Below are 20,319 nucleotides of genomic sequence, written 5' to 3' on the forward strand. Positions count from 1 at the left end.
TTATTATGGTTCATGCTATGAATAATCACTTTTGTTATTCTTTTCCAACTTTTGCATTAGGTACTGTGTTAAAGCTTGTTTGGAACTTCCACTGGATAAACTTGGCTAGTATACCCTATTGTTGATAATGATTATGTGTAAAGACCTTAAAGGATTTTTTTATAGGTAAGTGATCTGAGAGATATTTATCTTTCATTAGTCAAACAGAGAAATTGAGAAGATTAAGATCAATTCTGTTTAAAGTAATTGATTTTGTCCTGTCATTGCTTTGTCCTACAACTCCTTAAATCATGGCTTTGTCTCTGAATCCAGCTGGCCTGTAATGAGTTAAGTTTAGAAATCCAGCTCTCCTGTTAAGCACCAATCTGTTCTTGCCTCCAGGAATTTAACTAACATTGGGGGATGTGTGTGAACACAAGTAAGTCAGGCCTGATATCTTTACACCATCAAGCTATCCTTCAAGGATGTCTGGTCCAAAAGTCTGGGCCACTATGTCACACCTACATTCAAATAATGAGCATTTCTCAGTCTCATAAGGTGGCGGGGGTGGGGGTGGGTTGTTGCTAACCCCCATTACTGTAATTCCGACCAATTATTTTGTTCCCTGTGCCTCAGCTTTGTAACCAATCATGTTGTCCCCAGTCCTATGATGTTGTCTACTCTGTTCTATCCTTTGTTCTGTACTCTCCAAAACCTCTAAAAGAGCTGTTCATCTGCTCAGGATCTCTGGCACAAATGGAGGCAAGCCACTGACCCCATTTATTGGCAGGCAGCATTCCTTTAATAAATGTTATCTTGCTCAGAGAATGGTCTCAATTTACTCTTTTGTTATATTTAATATGCAACAGTTTCAAGGTTCTGGAAGGTTACACATAAAAGAATATATTCTTAGAGGCTCTCTTAAGAGCCATTAAGTATGTATCAAACAATCATGAAATTTTGGGGCTAGAAAGGGAACTTTGATCATTTGCTCTAATATCTTCATATGAAAGAACCGAGGTTCAGAGAGAGTGAATGATTTACCAAAGTAACCCAGTGAGTTTGTGACAAGAGTCAAAGCTAGACTCCAAGTCTCTCCACTCCAAGACCAATTCACTTTCTTCTTTATCACGTTGCCTCTAGTTCCTGCACTGAAATCATCAGCTGTATAGTGATTACGAACCTTACTGGTTCTAATAATTAGAACCATAAGAAACGTTAGGAGTAATTTAATTCAACATCCTCATTTTATATATGAGGGAACTGAGGTGCAGGGAGGTTAAATGACTTGCCCAAGGTCACACAGGTAAGAAGCAAAGGTAGGATCTGAACCCAGGTCCTTAGACTCCAAATCCCATATTCTTTATACGGACCCCACTGCCTGGAAGCAAATGATCAAGCTCATATAATTTCATAGCAATTGCAGATTTTAATGTTCAAGAAAAATTAAGTCCATCATACACAATTAAAAATATAGGAAAGTTCATGCAGACATGAAGCTTCCAACTCAGCAATTTTAGCTGCTTTAGAATAAAGATTACATATCAATACAGTACATTTTATAGTTGCCAAACAACTTCATTTGAAGTTTTATACTGTGATTTACACATCTTTTCTTTGTATTTTACGCTTTCCATCTTGCACACTTGATCAACCTGTGTAGTTTTAGATTATGGCAAGAAAAATTAAGCAAAGTTACATGCTTATTTCCCTTTTATTTAAACATGAAAGAAAATGCTTGTGCATATAGAAAACTTCAGAAAGTAACAATGAAGAACATGCAATTTAGTGATAAGGGGTAATTAAATATAAGAAATGCTAAATCATACCCTCCATTGGAGCCTTTTATTGATCTAAGCCACCTCTTCAAGTTTAGAATATTTCAGATGCAAGACAAATGAAAATGTACATTATAGAATGGAAAAAAAAAGAGAGACTGTGAAGGGAAAAGGAAAAATAAAATCAAATAACCGGTTGTGAATTTAACCAATTAAAATACTACATATAATTCGAAAGTATGTTACATTATTATATGATAGATGCAGAAAACAGAAAAAATGTAGTTCAGTAATAAAGCTGACTCACACATGCTGATATACTCTTGCTTTAATTCTATGTCAAAAGATCAACTGTTTTGACCCAAGTGTATAAAAATGAAATAAATACCGGTAAATTGCTTATATAAGTGAAGTATTTTAAAATTATCCCCATTTGGCATGGGCATGCTCCAACTTTTCACATGGTTTCATTGTCATGTAAAGTTCCTTTCAAACTACCTTTTTCTTTTCTAAAAAGAAGGTATGCTTTTTTGTTTCTTGAAAATAAGTTCAAATTAGTTTGTGGAGGCAATGATTTATGGTATTCTGCATCAATACTGCAAGCACTCAGGGATCAAAAAGAGGAAAAATGATTCAATAAGTTAAAATCCTCATGAGTCTCATGTTCCAATGAATAAGGCAATTCAGGGGATTTTTCTTACTTCCACTGTAGTCAAGGTCACAGAAACCCTATTAAAAATATGCAAGTAGAGGAAAGTAGTGAATGGGGTCATAAGACACCTTAATGGAGTTATGACTTCCTAACTTCATTGAAAACAAATACCTAACTAAAGATTTCCCAGAATTTTTCTTACCAATAAAAGTGTCATTTTTATCAGCACATTATTAAAATCAATAGATTTATCTAATACATTTCACCACAAGTTTTTTGATACAATACACTGTAATCTGTGAAATTCTTCAACAAGAGAAATTCCTTCCCTCTGTAACTTTTAAAGTGTGGAAGCGATAGTCCTGCAAATTACAATTTCCACAAAGCAAATGTCCTCCAAAAAAGGAACTACTAGAGGTAGAAATTTAAAGCCGCCAACAATCATTAGAATTGACCTGCTTAATCCAAAATTACATTAGTAGCTGTAGCTAACAATATTTAAGGTATATACTATAGGCAGAAATGTTACCCTGGTTTTCACATTCACAATTTCCCACATGACACCACATCTATGTTACCATGGTACAGATTTTACTGTGTAATTATTTTTATTTTAGTGTGTAGTTATTCTAAACAGAATGCCTGGTTATTAGTAATTCAGATAAACTAGCTAAAGGAAAAAACATTACATAAACATTTACACTGATGAATTCCATATGTGGCTATAGCTTGAAGTCTTAAGTAATAATAAATTTTTCAAATTTATTACATTTTAAAGACAGGGCTTTATGCCTCATTTCAGTCTCTGAGGTCTTGTCAAATGTTTTAAAACAATCCAATGACTAGTATTTTTTAAAAATTTGTTTAGTGTGACCAAAAGATTCAATAAAATTCACTGATACTTAAATGCATTATCTGTTGATGACCCAATTCAATATTTCATGGAAAATAATTTAAATACTACTCTAAATCAAGTTGAACTGTAGAAATGAAATGCTCAACTAATTTCAATGATAAAAGAAGCTCATTAGATATTCTGCCTCACATCCAAACTGAGAAAAATTTTCATTTTGAGATGAAGATGGTTTAGACATTTCTTGAGCTGAATGTGTACATGTTTATAACAAGGCCAAGAGTGTATTAGGATTTCAATACTACTGAGTCATCAGTGCAGCAGCCTTACAATAGGGCAGCCTCATAAAGACACAGAAGGATAGTTTTTCTACTTGAGACAAACAGTTCTGCACTTCGAGGAAAACGTACATTTGAAGATCTTCCCTTCACTTTCACTCATTCGTATAGTACAAATATGCATGGCATGTCTGGATAGCAACAGACATATATTAAGAAAATAGACACTATATCTAAATCCTGTTAGGAATAAAGAAGGCACCACTGATTTGAGGTTGTGTCCTGTCACCACCGATAGTTGATTTTGCGTTGTTTCAACATTTGCTCCGTTAATGATTTTTTCCTGAAGAACTCAGAGGAGACAATTACTGTGGTTTACGAACCACAAACAGCACACATTCATAGTAGTATTTCATCATAGAGAGATCGTTCACAGTGTATGTGGACAATACAGATTCTTGTTCTACCTGCAGTAGAAAATGACATATTTGTCAAGTTTTTGAAGCTAAATATCTCATTTATCTTGCACAGATTCCATGCTTTCAAATTCTGTATGGCTCCAAATTTAACAGAGAATTTTAAAGCCTTACAATTTAAGACTAACTGGGGAAAAGACAAATTTAAATTAGCTTAAAATCTCAGAGTTATAATTTTGTAAAAAGAAAGGAAAAATGCAGTTTCAAATACACAAAATAATGAAAAAAACGGCATTCAAGTTCAAAGTGAAGTCTTGCTTTTAATGAAAAGGCAATATCCATTTGTAATTAGCAACACAATTTACACATAATTTGCTAACATCCTTGAAAAATACCCTGCAATTCAATTTAATGCTATCCCCCTCTGGAGAAAGAACTTATGGAGTCTGAATGAAAATTAAAGCATACTATTTTTCACTTTCTTTTTGGGGAGGGGGGAGTTTAAGTTGTCCTCCACAGAATGACTAATATGGAAAATGTCTTACATGATTGCACATGTATAATCCACATCAGATTGCTTACCATCTCAGGGAGGGGACATGGAAAGGATAGAATGTGGAACTCAAAATTTTAAAAAAATGTTAAAAATTGTTTTTACATGTAATTGGGGAAAAATATTATTTAGAAAAAAGATTTTCCTGCTACTCCCCAACCCACACCATTTGCCCTTAATTACTTTACAAAACTATATTTTATAAGTATTAACAGTTCTTAATCTGTATTCCATCCTTACCTCTATATGGAATCCATACTGGAGAACAACATTTTTTATGTCCTCATAGCTCAATTCAATGGAAAGTTCATTTGCCAGATTTTCAAAGTGATAAAGTAAAGGACCTACGTTTTTAAAATAAAGTGAATCAGTGACCTTATTGGTAAACATGCGCAGCACCAGCACATAAAAATAGAAGCTGAAACAGCACCTTGAATTGGCATATGATAGTTCGGCTAATAAGGACAAGACATTAAAAGTTTTTTTAGGTTAAAATCTAAAGACGAGTAAGGGCTGAACAGAATAAAAAGCTTCATGGATAGGGAATATACTGTCTACTTTTTGGGACACAGGAATAGTGAAATTAATTGAAAACAAAAAGGACTGGAAAAACAGCATGAATTAAAAGTAGGTTTGATCAATGAAGGCCATCTAGTTGGTTCATAGAAGCTTAAAAGTACACTATTTTGAATATTAGGCCTACATCATTTCAAAATATTTCTAATTGTGCAAACCATGTTTTTAAACTACCACTCCCATTCTCTCCCTCCCTCCCATCCTAAACATTCTGGAGTCTTTTTATTCCACTGTTAAGTTACTGTTCAATTTATCAGAAGGTAAAGTAACCAGTCTATTACTGTTACTAAGCCAAACTTAATAAACTGCTTTAAACAAAATGCTATCTTATTTGATTCCTCATAATCTCACCTACTCCATTAACTCCTTTTCTAATTACAGCAGACTTCACAATTGATTACTTCAAAGCTGCTCTCATCATCATTACCAACTTTCATACCCTCCTGACTTTCTTCAGTGCCAATTCTCAACCCAGAGTCTCTCTCATCAAGACTTCTACACTGATGCTCCCATGGATACTTCTGGGGGAAGACAGAACCTCTCAGTCCTGCCCTGCTAATCCATACTATTCAACTTCAATTGGATATTTGTGCTCTTCCTCAATACTTTAATTTCTCATCTCACTTCATAATAGAACAGTTCTAAGATCATCTCACTTCTAACTCAACCCCCATTTCTTTACTCCACAGATGATCTCACTTCCTATTTCACTGATATCTGTGCCAGTTGAACTCTCTCATATACCTTCTTCCTCACTTAAAATGCTTAATAGTACCCATTCTTTCACTCTTCTCACAAGTCTTTTTTAAATCCAATGATTCAACTTAATGTTTACTACGTACCTACTAAGTGCCAGACACTGTGGTAGGCCATTGGAGATACAAAAAAAGGGCGGTTTCTGCCCTCAAGCAGCTTACATTCTTCTGGAAGGAATGGTATGTACATAATGTAATCCACAAAATATACAGAGAAATATCCAGGGGGAGGGACACAATAATCTATTATGAAAAGTAGTTTGTTACCAGTAGAAAGAGCATCCCACTGGAAGAATAGACACAGGAGGGATAACACTGACAAGGACAGCTATAAGGGAGCAAGGAGGGCTGGCCAGGTATTTCCTTGTCCTCTTTAAAAATCTCTATTCACTCTTTAGAGTCCATTTATTTTCATATCTGAAAAGATAATCCTTCTATAATTATCCCTTTTTAAAAATTTTTTTTTATTTTCTTTCTCTCTACTCACTAGACTTCTTTTTCTTGCCTTCATGTATGCAATTCTCTCCTAATAGAAAACAAAACAAAATACAACTTTAACCTTTTAGCCCTACCTTTACCTACAATTCTATTTTTCTCTTTTTTCACTGCTGAATTCCTACACCTCTGCCTCATCATGGTATACAGACGCTGCTTGCTTTCTCAAAGGCACTACACTAAAGAGGAAAGGTGTAGAATATGTATCTGGTGATGAACCATAAATGTCACCAGAGGAACAGCCTAGCTATTATCTTTAGAATGGCTTATGGCCAGGGTAGTTGCAAGGGGATGAATTTTTTTGGCCACAGAAACTTTCAAAGATCATACACAAAAAAATCAGTGGAGTTACAATTTGAGTCAGTAGAGGGAGTAACCATGTGGGTGAAATGATGGATCTTGAAATACTGAAGTAGCATTCATTGACAAACATCCTGAATGACTAATCTACATTTTCTGTGTGCATTTTTTATTATCTATTTCCCTTGACTGGCAATTTGGTTTCCATTCCTTTCACTCAAGGGAAAATTCTTTCTTGAAGGTCACTAGACTCCATTTTCTCCTGTACTACTCCAGACTACTTTTTAAACAAAATAATCAGACCACCTTGTTAACAAATATTTCAGAATTTAGACATTCAAATGGACGATGTCACCTAAAGAACTACACCAAACTTTAAGAGAGAAGCTTGGGTAGACAACATATCTTATTTATATGCTTTAATAAAAATAAATGCCTAGACACCAATTAAAAACAATATCATTCCATGTCTGAAGCCTGAATATAAAGTGAACATCTTTACATCCCACAATTTTGTTTTCCCCTTTAAATAAAATAGTAAAACTAAATTTCCCTCTGTGATTAATCACACTTTTAAATAAAAATTCTTGCTAAGGGAAGAAGAGCTACTTCAAGCTGAGTATTTTAAAATAGCATTCACAACAAAATTAACTACAAAATGTCCGGCTGTATTAATAAAGATTACATAAGTTGTTTACCAACTGATTAGCGACTCAAGAAACTCAAGTTATTCATGGTGACTTTTTTAGTATTACAAAAATTAGTACCCCTCCTTGACAAAGGTTTCTTGCCACAAATCTCTTCCTCTTTCAAATCTGCTCTTCACACAGCCACTGAAACAATCTTCCTAAGGCACAGGGCTTACCATATCGCTCTTGCTCAAAAACTTTTAGCAGCTCCCCAATGCCTCCTCCATCTAGCTCAAACCAACCCCTTTATCTAATCTTATTTCACATTATTCCCCTTTAACATACTCTAGGTTCCAGCCAAACCAGACTACTAGCTGATTCCTAAAACTGACAGGCCATCTCCAATCCTTGTGCATTTGCAAGTCACATTCATCTTCATCTCTGCCTTTCAGAATCCTCATTATCTTTTAAGGCTCAGCTCAAGTGCCCACTCCTCTGTAAAGTCTTCCCTCTATTCCCTAGGTACTCATGCTCTCTTACACCTCAAAAGTTCTTAGACCCTGCCTTTGTTCTTTTCACTCCTTATGCCTGTCTTATACTCAACTGAGTAAAAAGAAGTAGCAAGATGTGGTGAACACAGCGATGGATCTAGAATTAGAGACCTGGAGCTCAAATCCCAGCTGTGCTAACTGTATAACTTTGGGTAAATCGCTTAACTTTTCTAGGCCTCAGGGTTGGATTGGATAAGGGCCCTTTTCAGCTCTAAGTCTAAGATCCCATGTTGTCTCCCTTCAGTATAACAGAAACTACTTGAAGGTAAGGACTATCTTTTTTTTTTATATCTGTCACCTAGAACAGTGCTTTTCATATAATATGCATATGTTAAAGGACTAAGACACAAAACTAGCCCTCAACATATGTCCTTAGCATTCCTGGAGGGGAAGAACCATAGAAAGAGATATATGATCATTAAGAGAAAAGAAAACTGTTTTTCTGATCCATTTCCATATAACTTTTTTGTTGTTCAGTCGTTTTTCTTCAGTTATGTCTGACTCTTCATGACCCCATCTGGGGTTTTCTTGGCAAAGGTACTGGCGTGGTTTGCTATTTCCTTCTCCAGTTATTTTGCCAATGAGGAAACTGAGGTAAGCAGGGTTAAATGACTTGCCCAGGGTCACAAGATAGAAAGTGTATAAGGCCAAATTTGAACTCAAGTCTTCCTCACTCCAAAACCAGTGCTCTGCTATCCACTGCATCACCTAACTGCCCTACATACAGCTTAACAGTTAATAACCTTAATTAGAGCTGAACAAACTAAGGTTTTTTCCCTTTGAAAGACCTGAGTTCAAATCTGACCTCATACACTTTCTATCCCGTGGCCCTGGAAAAATGGCTAGAAAGAGAAAAATCCAAGAAATGCTTGAAATGTCTTATTCAAAAATAAATTACAGCAGATGCTACTGTAAAATACGGCAAAAGAAAATTGTAAAGAAGCATTAAATGAACACACTTGTGATTCCAAAGAGAACATAAATATAATTATCAATAATGCCATAGTTGTACATGAGAGGTAGTGTGGTATAATACAGAAAGAGCTGGTCTTGAAGCCAGGACAACTTGTATTTAAGCCCTGCCTCTGACATACTAACTGCATGACCTTTTAGGGCTCTCAATAACCCCTTAAGAGTATAAATTTCAGAGAAGGTGACCTATATTGGTAAATGGAGCTTCCTTACCTGAAAGTTCCCTATACTAATGAAATCACTGGTCCAGTCCCTATGCCTATGTCACAGTGGTAGAGAGTTTTCAAAGATTCCGAAGTGTTTTTATAAAATGTCAGAGAATTATAGTATGTTAAAGTTGGAAGAGATCTCAGAGGCTGTCTGCTCTAACCCTACCAGAACAGGAATACCTTCCATAATAAGCCTAATAAATGATAATGTAGCCTCTAGTAATGGAAAACCTGTGATGACCTAATCCACTTTTGGTCCATTCTAACTTGTTAGGCAGTTTTTAGGCTTTTATCAAGCCAAATGGGCCTTTCAGCAGATTCTTAAAGAAATACAGAAAGACATATCTGAAATGCCAGTTGCATGATTAGCACAGAACTTTTATCCTTAGACATAGTAGTATGCAATACTCATTCACTCAACAAGCAATTATTAAGTGTATATATATATAATAGAAATATGCGCTAAGCATCTACTACAGACAGAGCATAGCACTAGGTTTTAGGGGGAAACACAAAGTTTAGATAAAACTTGGTCCCTAACTTCATAATCTTCATAGTTCAGTAGGATAAGATTCTGACACGGCTAACTATTATACAAAATATTACATGAGGGTGCACTTTACAAAGCAAAGTGCTAAAAATGTGTGGGGAGGAGAAGATGAGGGAATGCTTGGGAAGATGACTAAGAACTGGTCCTTAAAGGATGGGTAAGAATTCAACAGGTGAAGAGGATTCCAGGCAGAGAACAAATTGAGGAAAGGCACAGAAACATTACAGTGTGTGTTTAGGGAATAACACAGTCCCATCTGGCTAAAGCAGGGAATGCACCAGGGAATAAGAATATGGAGAGGCTTTGAAAAGTATAAACTTCACTCATGAGGCAACTGGGTAACACTGAAGATTTCTGAGAAGAGATCAAATCTGGACAAAACAATATTCTGAAAGGAAGAGTCAAAGATAGACAGGAAAACTGGGTGAATGGTGATTCCACAGAAACAGTTAAAGGATAATACTAATAAGCATGATTTGAGACAGGCTGAGTTCAAAGTGCAGGTAGAAGACCTTAATATCCATATGTAAATAGGTGGGTGGGGGTCTCTGAAAAGCAGTTAGGAAATACAAATCTGTGAGTCATCTGCACACAGGTGGTTGTCAAACACAGAGGACCTCCCTCCTCACTCAAATCAAAGTCAGTTGCAAGTCAAGTCATCATCTCCCTGAGGTCATGGTCCTCTTCAGAAATGAAGGACAAATACACAACAAACACAGAGGAAAAGAGAGCCACATTAGGCAGCTACAGTACTAATCCCAATGGCTATTATAATACCACCCTAAGGGTTGAGAAAATCAAGATTAGATACAGAAATTCCCTTCTCATAGACCAGGAAATAGCTGACAATTTATTATTCTACAAATTGTATTATGAACTGCCATCCCCATTCTCAATCATTCTTTTTGATTTGGTGTTGCACAAAAATTACGTTTTATGTAAGGAACTCATTGGATCCTGATGATATCCCAGGGAATCAGGCAGATTAAGTTATCTTATTCCCATTTCAAAGATGAGGAAATTGAGACTGAGAGAGGATTAAGTGACCGGTCTGCTGTCCCAAAGCTATAAGTGGTAGAGCAGGGACTAGAACTCAGTTCTGCTTCCTAGTCCCATGCTCTTTTCACCAAAAGAACCAGGTACTTTAAGGAGTGAGTTCCACATATAATTTCACAAAGCTAAGATGGTTTCAAATCATGCAAAAGATCTTAGTAATGGATTATCTTGGCTATGAATTAATCTTACCATACAAATTTTCAGGATACTAATGTTTTTGATACAGGTTTTGTAGATATGTTTAGAAAAGGCTGATAAAAATCGGAGGTTTGTTGGATAAGAAAAAAAAAAGAGTAATATGATTAGAAACAAAGTTTAGGGTATTAAGTTTCATAAAAAAATCAGGAAAACCGCATATGAGATTAATAGCAGCTCAAAAATCCTGCTTTATGGCTTATGAGGTATTCTCCTAAAAATAACCCTGTAAGGTAGAGAGCACTGTACAAGGATTATTACTCTCATTTTAAAGATGAAGAAACTAAAGCTTACAACATTTCAACGACCTTTGCCCCAGTTACACAGCTAGTTAAGTAGCAGAGCTGGAACTCAAACCCAGATCCTCTAAAATGCAAACCTAGCACTTTATCCAATACAACGTGATATGTAACAATCCATAAAAGGCTATAAACATGGTACAACTTACCTAGGTTTATCCAAATTCCTCCTGGTTTCAGTATTTTCCATATTGTATCAATGTAATCAATGACATTATGGGCTGTGTCTATGAAGAAACAAGTAGCAATACAATCCCAGGTATCTATTCCAAAACAAAAAAAGAAAAATCAAACTCCTGGGGTATGATGTGACCTGGGAAGAGAAGGAAAGGTCATGACTACAAATCAGTAAAAGGCAATACAATCATCTTGAAGTAGATTATAAAATATGAAAATGGAAAGTTCCATGAACTGATGAGCTTGGGAAGGAATGGGTAGGATAATGTTCAAGAGAAAGGCGAGACAAATACAAAATCCATAGCAAACACTGAATTGACCCGGCAGTGATGAAGCTTCATAAGGATATGCATCTATCTTTATCAAATTATTTGTAGGTTCAATCTAATCAGATTAATGCATAACGCAATGATTGCCACTTATTTTATTAATCACAAGTCATTTGACATATATAAGCTAATATCATAGTTTTAGGATTTAAGAAGGGCTTACTGATTGTATGTGAGATTCATTCTTGCTCTGTGGGATGCTCAGTAGAGGGCAGCACTATAAAGCATTTATCTACACTCTATGCACTTCTGGAATCTCTGGACTGCTTTAGCAGCTTTACTTACTCCAGTAAGAAAGCAGCTTTTTAATTAGCCACAGAGGAATAGGGACGACAACTGGAGGCAGGGCCGTAACTATGTACCAAAGCATTCGGCATCCCCTTCGTGTCTCTCAACTCTTAAGATCGTTTAGAGAAGAGCAAGAACAATAACCACCCAGACCATGGCTTACTGAGGTTTGTAGCAGCTTTTGGGGACACACAGTCCTTTAAATAAGACGGGGCCCTGATGGGAGGCTCCTTCCATTGGAAGGGGGAAGGAGGAAAGACAGGTAAAAACTGCCAGCAGGGACGTGACTTATCAAGGGATCTGGCGCTGCAGTAGAGAAGAACCTAAGCAATTCTTTCAAGGGGAGCCAGTCTGAGACTGTTTCCAAAATATAACACAAGTGACTATAGTGAATTACAGAATTTGCCTTGTTTTTATAAAACTACAGATTTATCTCTTCTAGAATTATTAATGCTTCATATAATAGAGGGAATTTAAAGTAAACAATTGTTTATTAGAGGTCTACTATATGCTAGGCACTGTGCTAAGAGAGGGGGATACAAAGAAAGAAAACCAGTCCCTGGTCTCAAAGAGCTCAAAGTCTTAGAGGGAAGACAACATGTGAACAATCATGTACAAACAAGATATATACAAGATAAATGGGAGATAATCAAAAGATGGCAGGAACTAGCATGTAGGGGAATCAGGAAATGATTCTTTTGGAAAGTGAAACTTTAGCTGCGACTTGAAGGAAGCCAGAGAATCCAGGAGGCAGAGCCGAGGAGGGAGAGAGTTCCAGGTATGGCAGACAGCCAGTGATAATGTCAGGAGATAGAACAGCAAGGAAGCCAGTGTCAGTGGAACAGAGTCCATGGAGGAGAGTAAAGTGTAAGAAGACTGGGCTAGCTCATAAAAATGGCTTTTAAAGTTAGGTGATTTTGTATTTGATTTTGGAGGTCATATGTGACATGGTCAGATCCTAACTTTAGGAAGATCAATTTGACAGCTAAATGGAGGATGCACTGGAGTGGGGAGAGACCTAAGCCAGGGAGACCGACCAGAAGGCTATCGCAACAGTCCATGTGTGAGGTGACCAAGGTCTGCACCAGGATGGTAGCATTGTCAAAGGAAAGACAGGGACATGTGAGACATCATAAAGGTAGAACTGACAGCAGTTGGCAACTGAAGCTAAAAATCTGACCATTGTTGCTATCAAGGTGTCAAAATGATTAATATAAATGATATTAGTCTATAAGAGACACTACAGCTGGGATAAGATAATCGATGTGCAAGTTATTTTTAGAAAGTACAGCAAGTGAAGTCTTAAAATACCACTTTTGAAAAACTTGTTTTCTAACCCATTCATTCTTCCCTCTTATTTAAATTCAGTTAAGATGAAAAAGTGATATTTTACATTTAAAATTCTGATTGATACTAAGATTAACAACTGATTCATTTAGAGCAGATTTCAGAGGGACTGCAAAGTAATAATGTATTTATTGACAGCTGACAAATAATTTTGAAAACATACTTGTGTTTTGATAATTAGGATGAAAGTGGGCAAAAATTATCATGGGGAAAACGGATTTCTATTCTTAGGAGACTATGGCATAGTATATAAGGAGCCTATCAATTCAGATCAATGAGAAAGGTAGAATTTGATAGTATGAGCATAATATTAAAAAATGGTATACAGTTCAGCTATGTCACACACTCAAATTTTAGGGCCAGTTGGGTGGAAAATGTTTCTCCCCTAAAAATAATATATCCAATAGAATGCTGCATTTTTATTTGGACAGTCTTAAATATTACCCAAGTACTGGGTATAATGTAACTAACACCGGAGTAGGAATCAGAAAGCCGAGGTTTCAGCCCTGGCTGTGCCCCTTACAAGCTGACAAATCACTTCAACCACTGTAAAATTTCTACCTTGAACCATTTGATAGTGCCAAGGACTTTAGTTATGAGAAAGTGATTTTCTGGGTCTTCAATAGATATTGGCTACAGTACTTCAGAAGGGGTATCTAGGCAGCATCTCCACAGGGATTGTTTTCTAGGACGATGGTTAGAGATTGTTTCATTCACTATATTTGCCGCCATAATGTCTAGTATAGTACAGTGCCTGACAGATAAGTAGGTGCTGAATAAATTTGTGCTGATTAAATTGAACTAGTTGGCCTCTGATCTCCCTTCCAACTCCTTCGCTCTATGAATTTTTCTAAACTCTGTATGTACAGTGGCTTTATTTTATTCATCTTTGTATCCCTTACATCAGAAGGGTGAAACATGCTAACCCTGCCCCCTCCCCACCAAAAGTGTAATTAGTAAATATTTAACAAAATAAATACAAATTCAACAGAACATTGATAACGCTGATATATAGTTTTCGAATCCCAATGTACACTTTAGTAATCCCTATGTAGAGTTTACTGACCCCCATTCTATTTGAGTTTGACACTGGTGCCCTGTGTCACTGATATTGACCTTTATTATGAAATATGGTCCAGAACAGTCTATAAACAGTAGGCTCCCTGCCTTGGGCAGCTTGTCAAATACTTTAAACTGTTATGGTACTCAACCCCTTTCTTATATCCCTTCCTCTGTCCTTTCTGCTACATACACCACTGCATCTTCCTCAACACAACAGTTTAAAATATACCACTAACTTGCTACCAGGTGAAAGTACAAATTAAATTAAATTAAATTACACAGCCTCACATTTTCTCATTTGGCTTGGCACAAGTTTAAACATGGTTCTAGTTTTTATATATTTTTTTCATTTCTTCTTCTGAGTTCACCTGTATTTCCATCCCAATTTAGAGCTAGAGCTAAACTTCCTTGGATACTGAAGTAAGGTTTCCAGTCTACCATTTCTTCCAAATCTAAAACAGTTTTTGCTCATAACCACCCAAATCCTGACTAGCTTTTCTGGATTCTGCTCTTAAATTTCCCTGACTTAATCTTTCTCCTTTTTCACATGTAATGCCCAGATCAATTCCACCAAGATGCTGCTGCACTAAAGCTTCATTTACCAATAGTTTCTTTACTACTCTTCTACCTTTGACCCACTATCACCATCTCCATTCCTGGCTCCCTCCTACCTCTTACAAAGTTACCTCTACCAGAAACTATCTTATCTTCTTTTCCTTTTCCATTTCTTAGTTCCAACATCAGTATAAATACTAGCATCTCCAAACCATGAAAAATCAATCCTCCTTTCTTAGACTTGCCTTTCCATCCGTATCCTCAATCTCTTTGTTGCTTTCTTGTACTCTTTACAATGTATTTCCTGCTTTACATCATGAATAATCTACTATACTGACTCTTCTTTTGCTTTAAAATATTTGCAGGTATACTCTATTTTTAAAATTATTTACATGATCCTGCTAGTCTCCTTGGCTACCATCTAGTTCACTGTCAAACTCTGCACAGAACCATAGAACTTTAGAGCTGAAGATATTAAGTCAAAAGCTTAACACCTGCCCCCCGCCCCCTTCCTTTCCACATCCACTTAATCCTTACCTCAGCTACCTCCTCAAACTACTGTCATAGCCTTCCACTTTCTTTCCATGAACACTCTCTAGTTGGGCCTCTGATCTCATCATTTAAGCGAAGCTGCTCTCTCTAAATTTACCAATGATCTCTTACTTGCCAAATCTATTGCTGTTGCCTCATTCCTCATCATTCTTGACTTCTCTGCAGCTCTGATACTGTTTGCTGATCATCCTCTTCCTGATATGTTCTTCTTTTTACATCTCTGTGACACTGTATCACCCTGGATCTCCTCCTACTTAACTGCTCCTTCTCTATCTCCTTTGCTAGATAGTCATTGCTGTCAGACCTGCCTAACATGGGTATCCCTCAGGGGGACTCTGGTCCTACAGCTTCTTTGGCGATCTCACTCGTTCCCACAGGTCCAGTTCTCCTCTCTATGCATCTGATTCTGTATACTCATAGAGCTCCGGGATGTCCCATAGGCACCTTAAGCTCCACATTCAAAACTAAACTCATTATTTTCCATCCACTCCCCAAGCATCCCCTCTGCCAAACTTCCCATTACTGCTGGGGGCGTCACCATCTTACCGGTCACTGAGGCTAACGACCTAGGTGTCTAATTGCCTCCTCACTCTCCTTCAGCCTCCCTATACAATTTGCTGTAAAGTCCTGTTAATTTTACCTTGGCAACATCTCCTTTATGCCCCACTCTTTTCTCTGACCTTGCCACTACCCGGTAAAGCCATTCATCACCTCACACCTAGACTACTGAAAATAACCTGTGAGTTTGTCTCCCGGTCTCAAGTCTTCCCCCCATCCAGCCTATCCTCCACGCAGCCGTCAAACTGATCCTTCTAAAGCTTAAATCTGATCATGTCACTCTTGTGGCTCATTATCCCCAGGATCAAATATAAATATCCCCTATTTGTTATTCAAAGCCCTTCATAACCTGGTCCCCCATACTTTTCCAGTCTTCTTACACTTTACTCATTTCTACATGCTCTGTATACATCTTGTTTCCGTGTGGTTGTTTGCATGTGTCTTCCTCATTAGACTATGAATTCCTGGAGAGCAGGTACTGTCTTTTCCCTCTTTTGTATCCCCAGAACTTAGCACAGGGCCTGGCCCACAGTGGGCAGTATAAATGTTTGTCGATGGCCTTTTTTTCTCTGTCATGGCCCTATCTTCTTTTACAGCCAAACCAGAACAAGCTCTTTACAATCACTGCTCCCACTTTAGCTCTTACTTAAGTCCCAACTCCTTGCAATCTGCAGGCCAGTGATTCCACATGACCAAAATGATTTCTTCCAAGATTATAAAAAATCTAACTGTTGAAGGCCTTTTTGCCTGTCTTATATTTCTTGACCTCTAAAACAGTTTTTTACATGGGGTACTTTTTCCTGGGTATTATCCCCTCTGTGTTTTCACGACATTGCTCTCTTTTGGTTCTCTTCTCGTCTGGCCACTTCTTTATTCACTGTGCTTTGCCGCAACATTTATGTTGCATTCTCTAGGCATGCATGTACCTCAGAACTCTGTTCTTCTTTGGTGATTTCATCAACTATTTTGGATTTCATTATCTCTATGCAGATGACTCCCAAATCTATATATCCAGTCCTTGCTCTGGAATTCCAGTCCTGTATTACCAACTATTTGATAGACATTTCCATCTGGATTTCCCACAGGTACCTCAAACTCAGCAAGTCCAACATAGAACTAATTAACCCTCCCCACCTCTACTTCAAAACCCACCTTTGTTTCCCAACTCTTATCTCTGTTGAAGGTACTACCATACCTCCAGTCTCTAAAGTTTGTGAACTCCAAGTCAGTCTGTCAATAAACATATATTAAGCACCTATGTGTCAGTCTGTGCCCTCAAGAAGCTCACAATCTAATGGGGGAGACAATATACAAAGACCTATGTACAAACAAGCTATACACAGGATAAACAGAAAATAATCAACAGTGAGAAGGTACTAGAATTAAGAGAGACTGAGAAAGACTTCCTGTATAAGGAGGGGATGTTATCTCTTTGACCCTGTGTCTAATCAGTAGCCAAGTCTTATAGATTCTACTATCACAGCATCTTGCTCACCTAACACTCTTTGCTTCGCTATTTGCAAGGCCACATCTAGTTCAGAAACTTAATACCTTTTGTCTGGACTACTGCAGCCTTGTAACTGGCCTTCCTCCACACAGCTGACAAAGCAGTATTCCTAAAGTACAAACCACTTTCCTATTAAAGAAGGGTTGCTGGCTCTCTATTGTCTCTAAAATAAAATACAAGCCCCTCTATGTGGCATTTCAAGCCCTTTAAAATTTTCCTCGTTACTAATTCCATATTCCTCTCCTGATGCATCATACATTCTAGCCAAACTGGCTTATTTGTTTCCTACTATACGTGACATTCGCTCTCTTCCTTCCATGATGTTGCCCACGATGCCTCCCTTTCCAGAAAGTTCTCCTATGTGACTTCTTTTTGGAATCTCTAGTTCCTTTCAGGACTAGCTCAGTTGTCACTTTCTACACAAGGCCATTTCTATTCTCTTCCAAGACTAGTTGTTAAAGCTCTTCTCCTCTCCACAAATTACTCTATTACTTATCTGTGTACACTGTATATCCTCACAGGAGAATGTAGGCTCCATGAGGGCATGAACTGTTCTATTTTTGTCTTGGTCTACCCAGCACTCAGTATTTTGCCTTGCACATGGTAGGTATTTCATAAATACTTCTTCAATTAAATTTAATCCTTACCCCAAAACTGTTAATCCTTCCTCACTGTAAGTAGTTTAAAGTGAAATTCCTTTAGTAGGAAAGTTAAGGTCCCTCACAATATGTCCCCAACTTACCTTTTCCCAAACTTATTTAACACAACTCTTCTAGACAGTCTGCTCTATGGTCCCTCAAATGCTTTGTTCATTCTTACCTCCACACCTTGGATATAGGGCTCCTTGAAAGCAGAGAAGGTTTTTTATTCTATTTTTTTCATATCCAACAATGTCTAGTGAAACTGCTTGTAAACGGTGATGTGAAAACACTTACTGAGCTAAATTTTGACAGAAAATGGAATGCTCTAAACTTTACACTGATTCATCTTACTTAGATTAGGGAAATAATTTATTATAATTATTTGATTTGAACTTACTGCATTCTGAGTAGATCTCCTGAAAATCTCCTGCTGTCATAGAAAAGTTAGAACCAGGAGGAAGACTATGGGGATCAACATCAGGAAAAAAGACTGGTCGAATCTGATCAGCTGATCTTCTGTTATTGCTAAACTGATGAATCCAAGGGTAAAGTTTATGTGTGTTAATTTCGGAGCATCTGCAAAAACATGAAAACCAAAACTAAATATTTTACTCAAGGAATTATTTCTTTAATGCTAAAATATAAATTTTTATTAGATACATTTTAATTATAACAAATTAGAACTGGAAAGGACTTAAGTCATTGTTTTTCAGCCATGCCTGACTTGTCATGAGCCCATATTGGGGCTTTCTTGGCAAAGATACTGCAATCCTTTTTCAGTATATTAAAGCAAACAAGTGACTTGCCCAGGGTCATAGAGCTAGTGAGCATCTGAGGCCGGATCTGAACTCAGGTCTTCCTGACTCCAGGCCCAGAGCTCTAGCTATGAGCCACCTAGCTGCCTTCATTTAAGTCATACCCCTCCTAATTTAATAAATGAAACAACCGTAGCTTAACTAATTGCCGAAGGTCACACAGGTGCCAAGTAGCAGCACTAAGATTTAAGTTCGTCCTCAAATCCAGCTCTCTTTCCACTAAACTGTTTGTTATTCTAAAATGTAATACAAATTAAAATTTAAAAATCTACTGAAAACTATACTACTACTTAAATACACAAATTTTGAAATATAACCACCGAAGAAAATAGAAAGATCATAGGGCTATAGATTAAGAGGTAGAAATGCCATCAAGTCCAAACATCTCATTTTAAACATATGGATCTAAGGCCAAGAGACATTAAGTGACTTGTCCATGGTCATATCACTGGTAAACATCTTCCTGAATCCAAGTCCATCCCTGTCTACTATACCACACACTCTCACAGTTCTACTATACCTTTTGTTTTATTTTGTCCTTTAGACTGAATTAGCATAGCTTGTTACTTTAAAAAGTAGCAATGATCCGTAAGACAAATTTCTGGGGTGCAATGATAAGACTAGGGATTGCCTTCAGAACTCTAAGATTCTTGGTTAATATCCTCTTTAGCTGAGTCTTGAAGGAAATTCAACACTTACTAGTGCCCCAGAAAAGAAAGCACCATTTCTAATTCCTCTCCTGGCTGGTGGGTTTGTCCAATTAAGTGATGTGGATTATATACATCTAGTCAACTGGGAGAGGTAGAATGTATTCCTTCTCACGTAAGTTTGAAGCGATGGCTAAATGACGACAACTGATCAGGTATGTTGTGGAGGGGAACCCTTTTCAGGTACTGCCTGAACTAGATGGCATCCAAGGTCCCTTCTGACTCAGAAATTCTATGATTAGGGAACTGCCCTAATTACCTTGACTTTTTCCTCACGGGCTTCTCAATGGTACAAAGGAACAATCAAGGGACCCCTGGAACTTCACAGAAACAATGAGAACATGGTAGTGTCTGAAGCAACAAAAGAGGCAGTCTCAATTATTCTGAATAAAGGCTGCTTATAGGACTTGTAGTCAGAGGACCAGGGTTTAAATCCCAGCTCTGCTACTACCCACGTTCACATGGGTAAGTCATTTAAATTCCCCAAATCTCATTATTTCCTGTTTCAAAATGCATGGTTTTAGACACAACGATCTATGGTCTCTTCCAGATCTATGATCCTATTCATTTCTTTACAATTTTTTTTATTCTACCCCAATATTTAAGTACTTAAGTGTGTGGGTAAAAAAGTTATTTCTATACGCAAAGTATAGAATAAAATAAAGAACACCTAAAATACACATGA

The 20,319-nt window shown here is 37.2% G+C and overlaps 1 protein-coding gene across 1 annotated transcript in view; it reads right to left on the minus strand.

Annotated features, from left to right (window-relative positions):
- Positions 1–1,385: 1,385 nt before the first annotated feature.
- The window catches only part of CARNMT1 (carnosine N-methyltransferase 1), a 44,764-nt gene continuing 25,830 nt past the window's right edge, over positions 1,386–20,319 (minus strand). The window contains exons 5-8 of the mRNA XM_036741027.1: positions 18,510–18,688; positions 11,246–11,359; positions 4,750–4,853; positions 1,386–4,007 (exon numbers count right to left, since the gene is read on the minus strand). Of these exons, the coding sequence (XP_036596922.1) occupies positions 3,906–4,007; positions 4,750–4,853; positions 11,246–11,359; positions 18,510–18,688 (499 nt within the window). The 3' untranslated portion in view covers positions 1,386–3,905. The remainder of the gene's footprint in view (positions 4,008–4,749; positions 4,854–11,245; positions 11,360–18,509; positions 18,689–20,319) is intronic.

The sequence above is a fragment of the Trichosurus vulpecula genome, chromosome 1 (genome assembly GCF_011100635.1).
Source record: "Trichosurus vulpecula isolate mTriVul1 chromosome 1, mTriVul1.pri, whole genome shotgun sequence".
Classification (NCBI taxonomy): Eukaryota; Metazoa; Chordata; class Mammalia; order Diprotodontia; family Phalangeridae; genus Trichosurus; species Trichosurus vulpecula.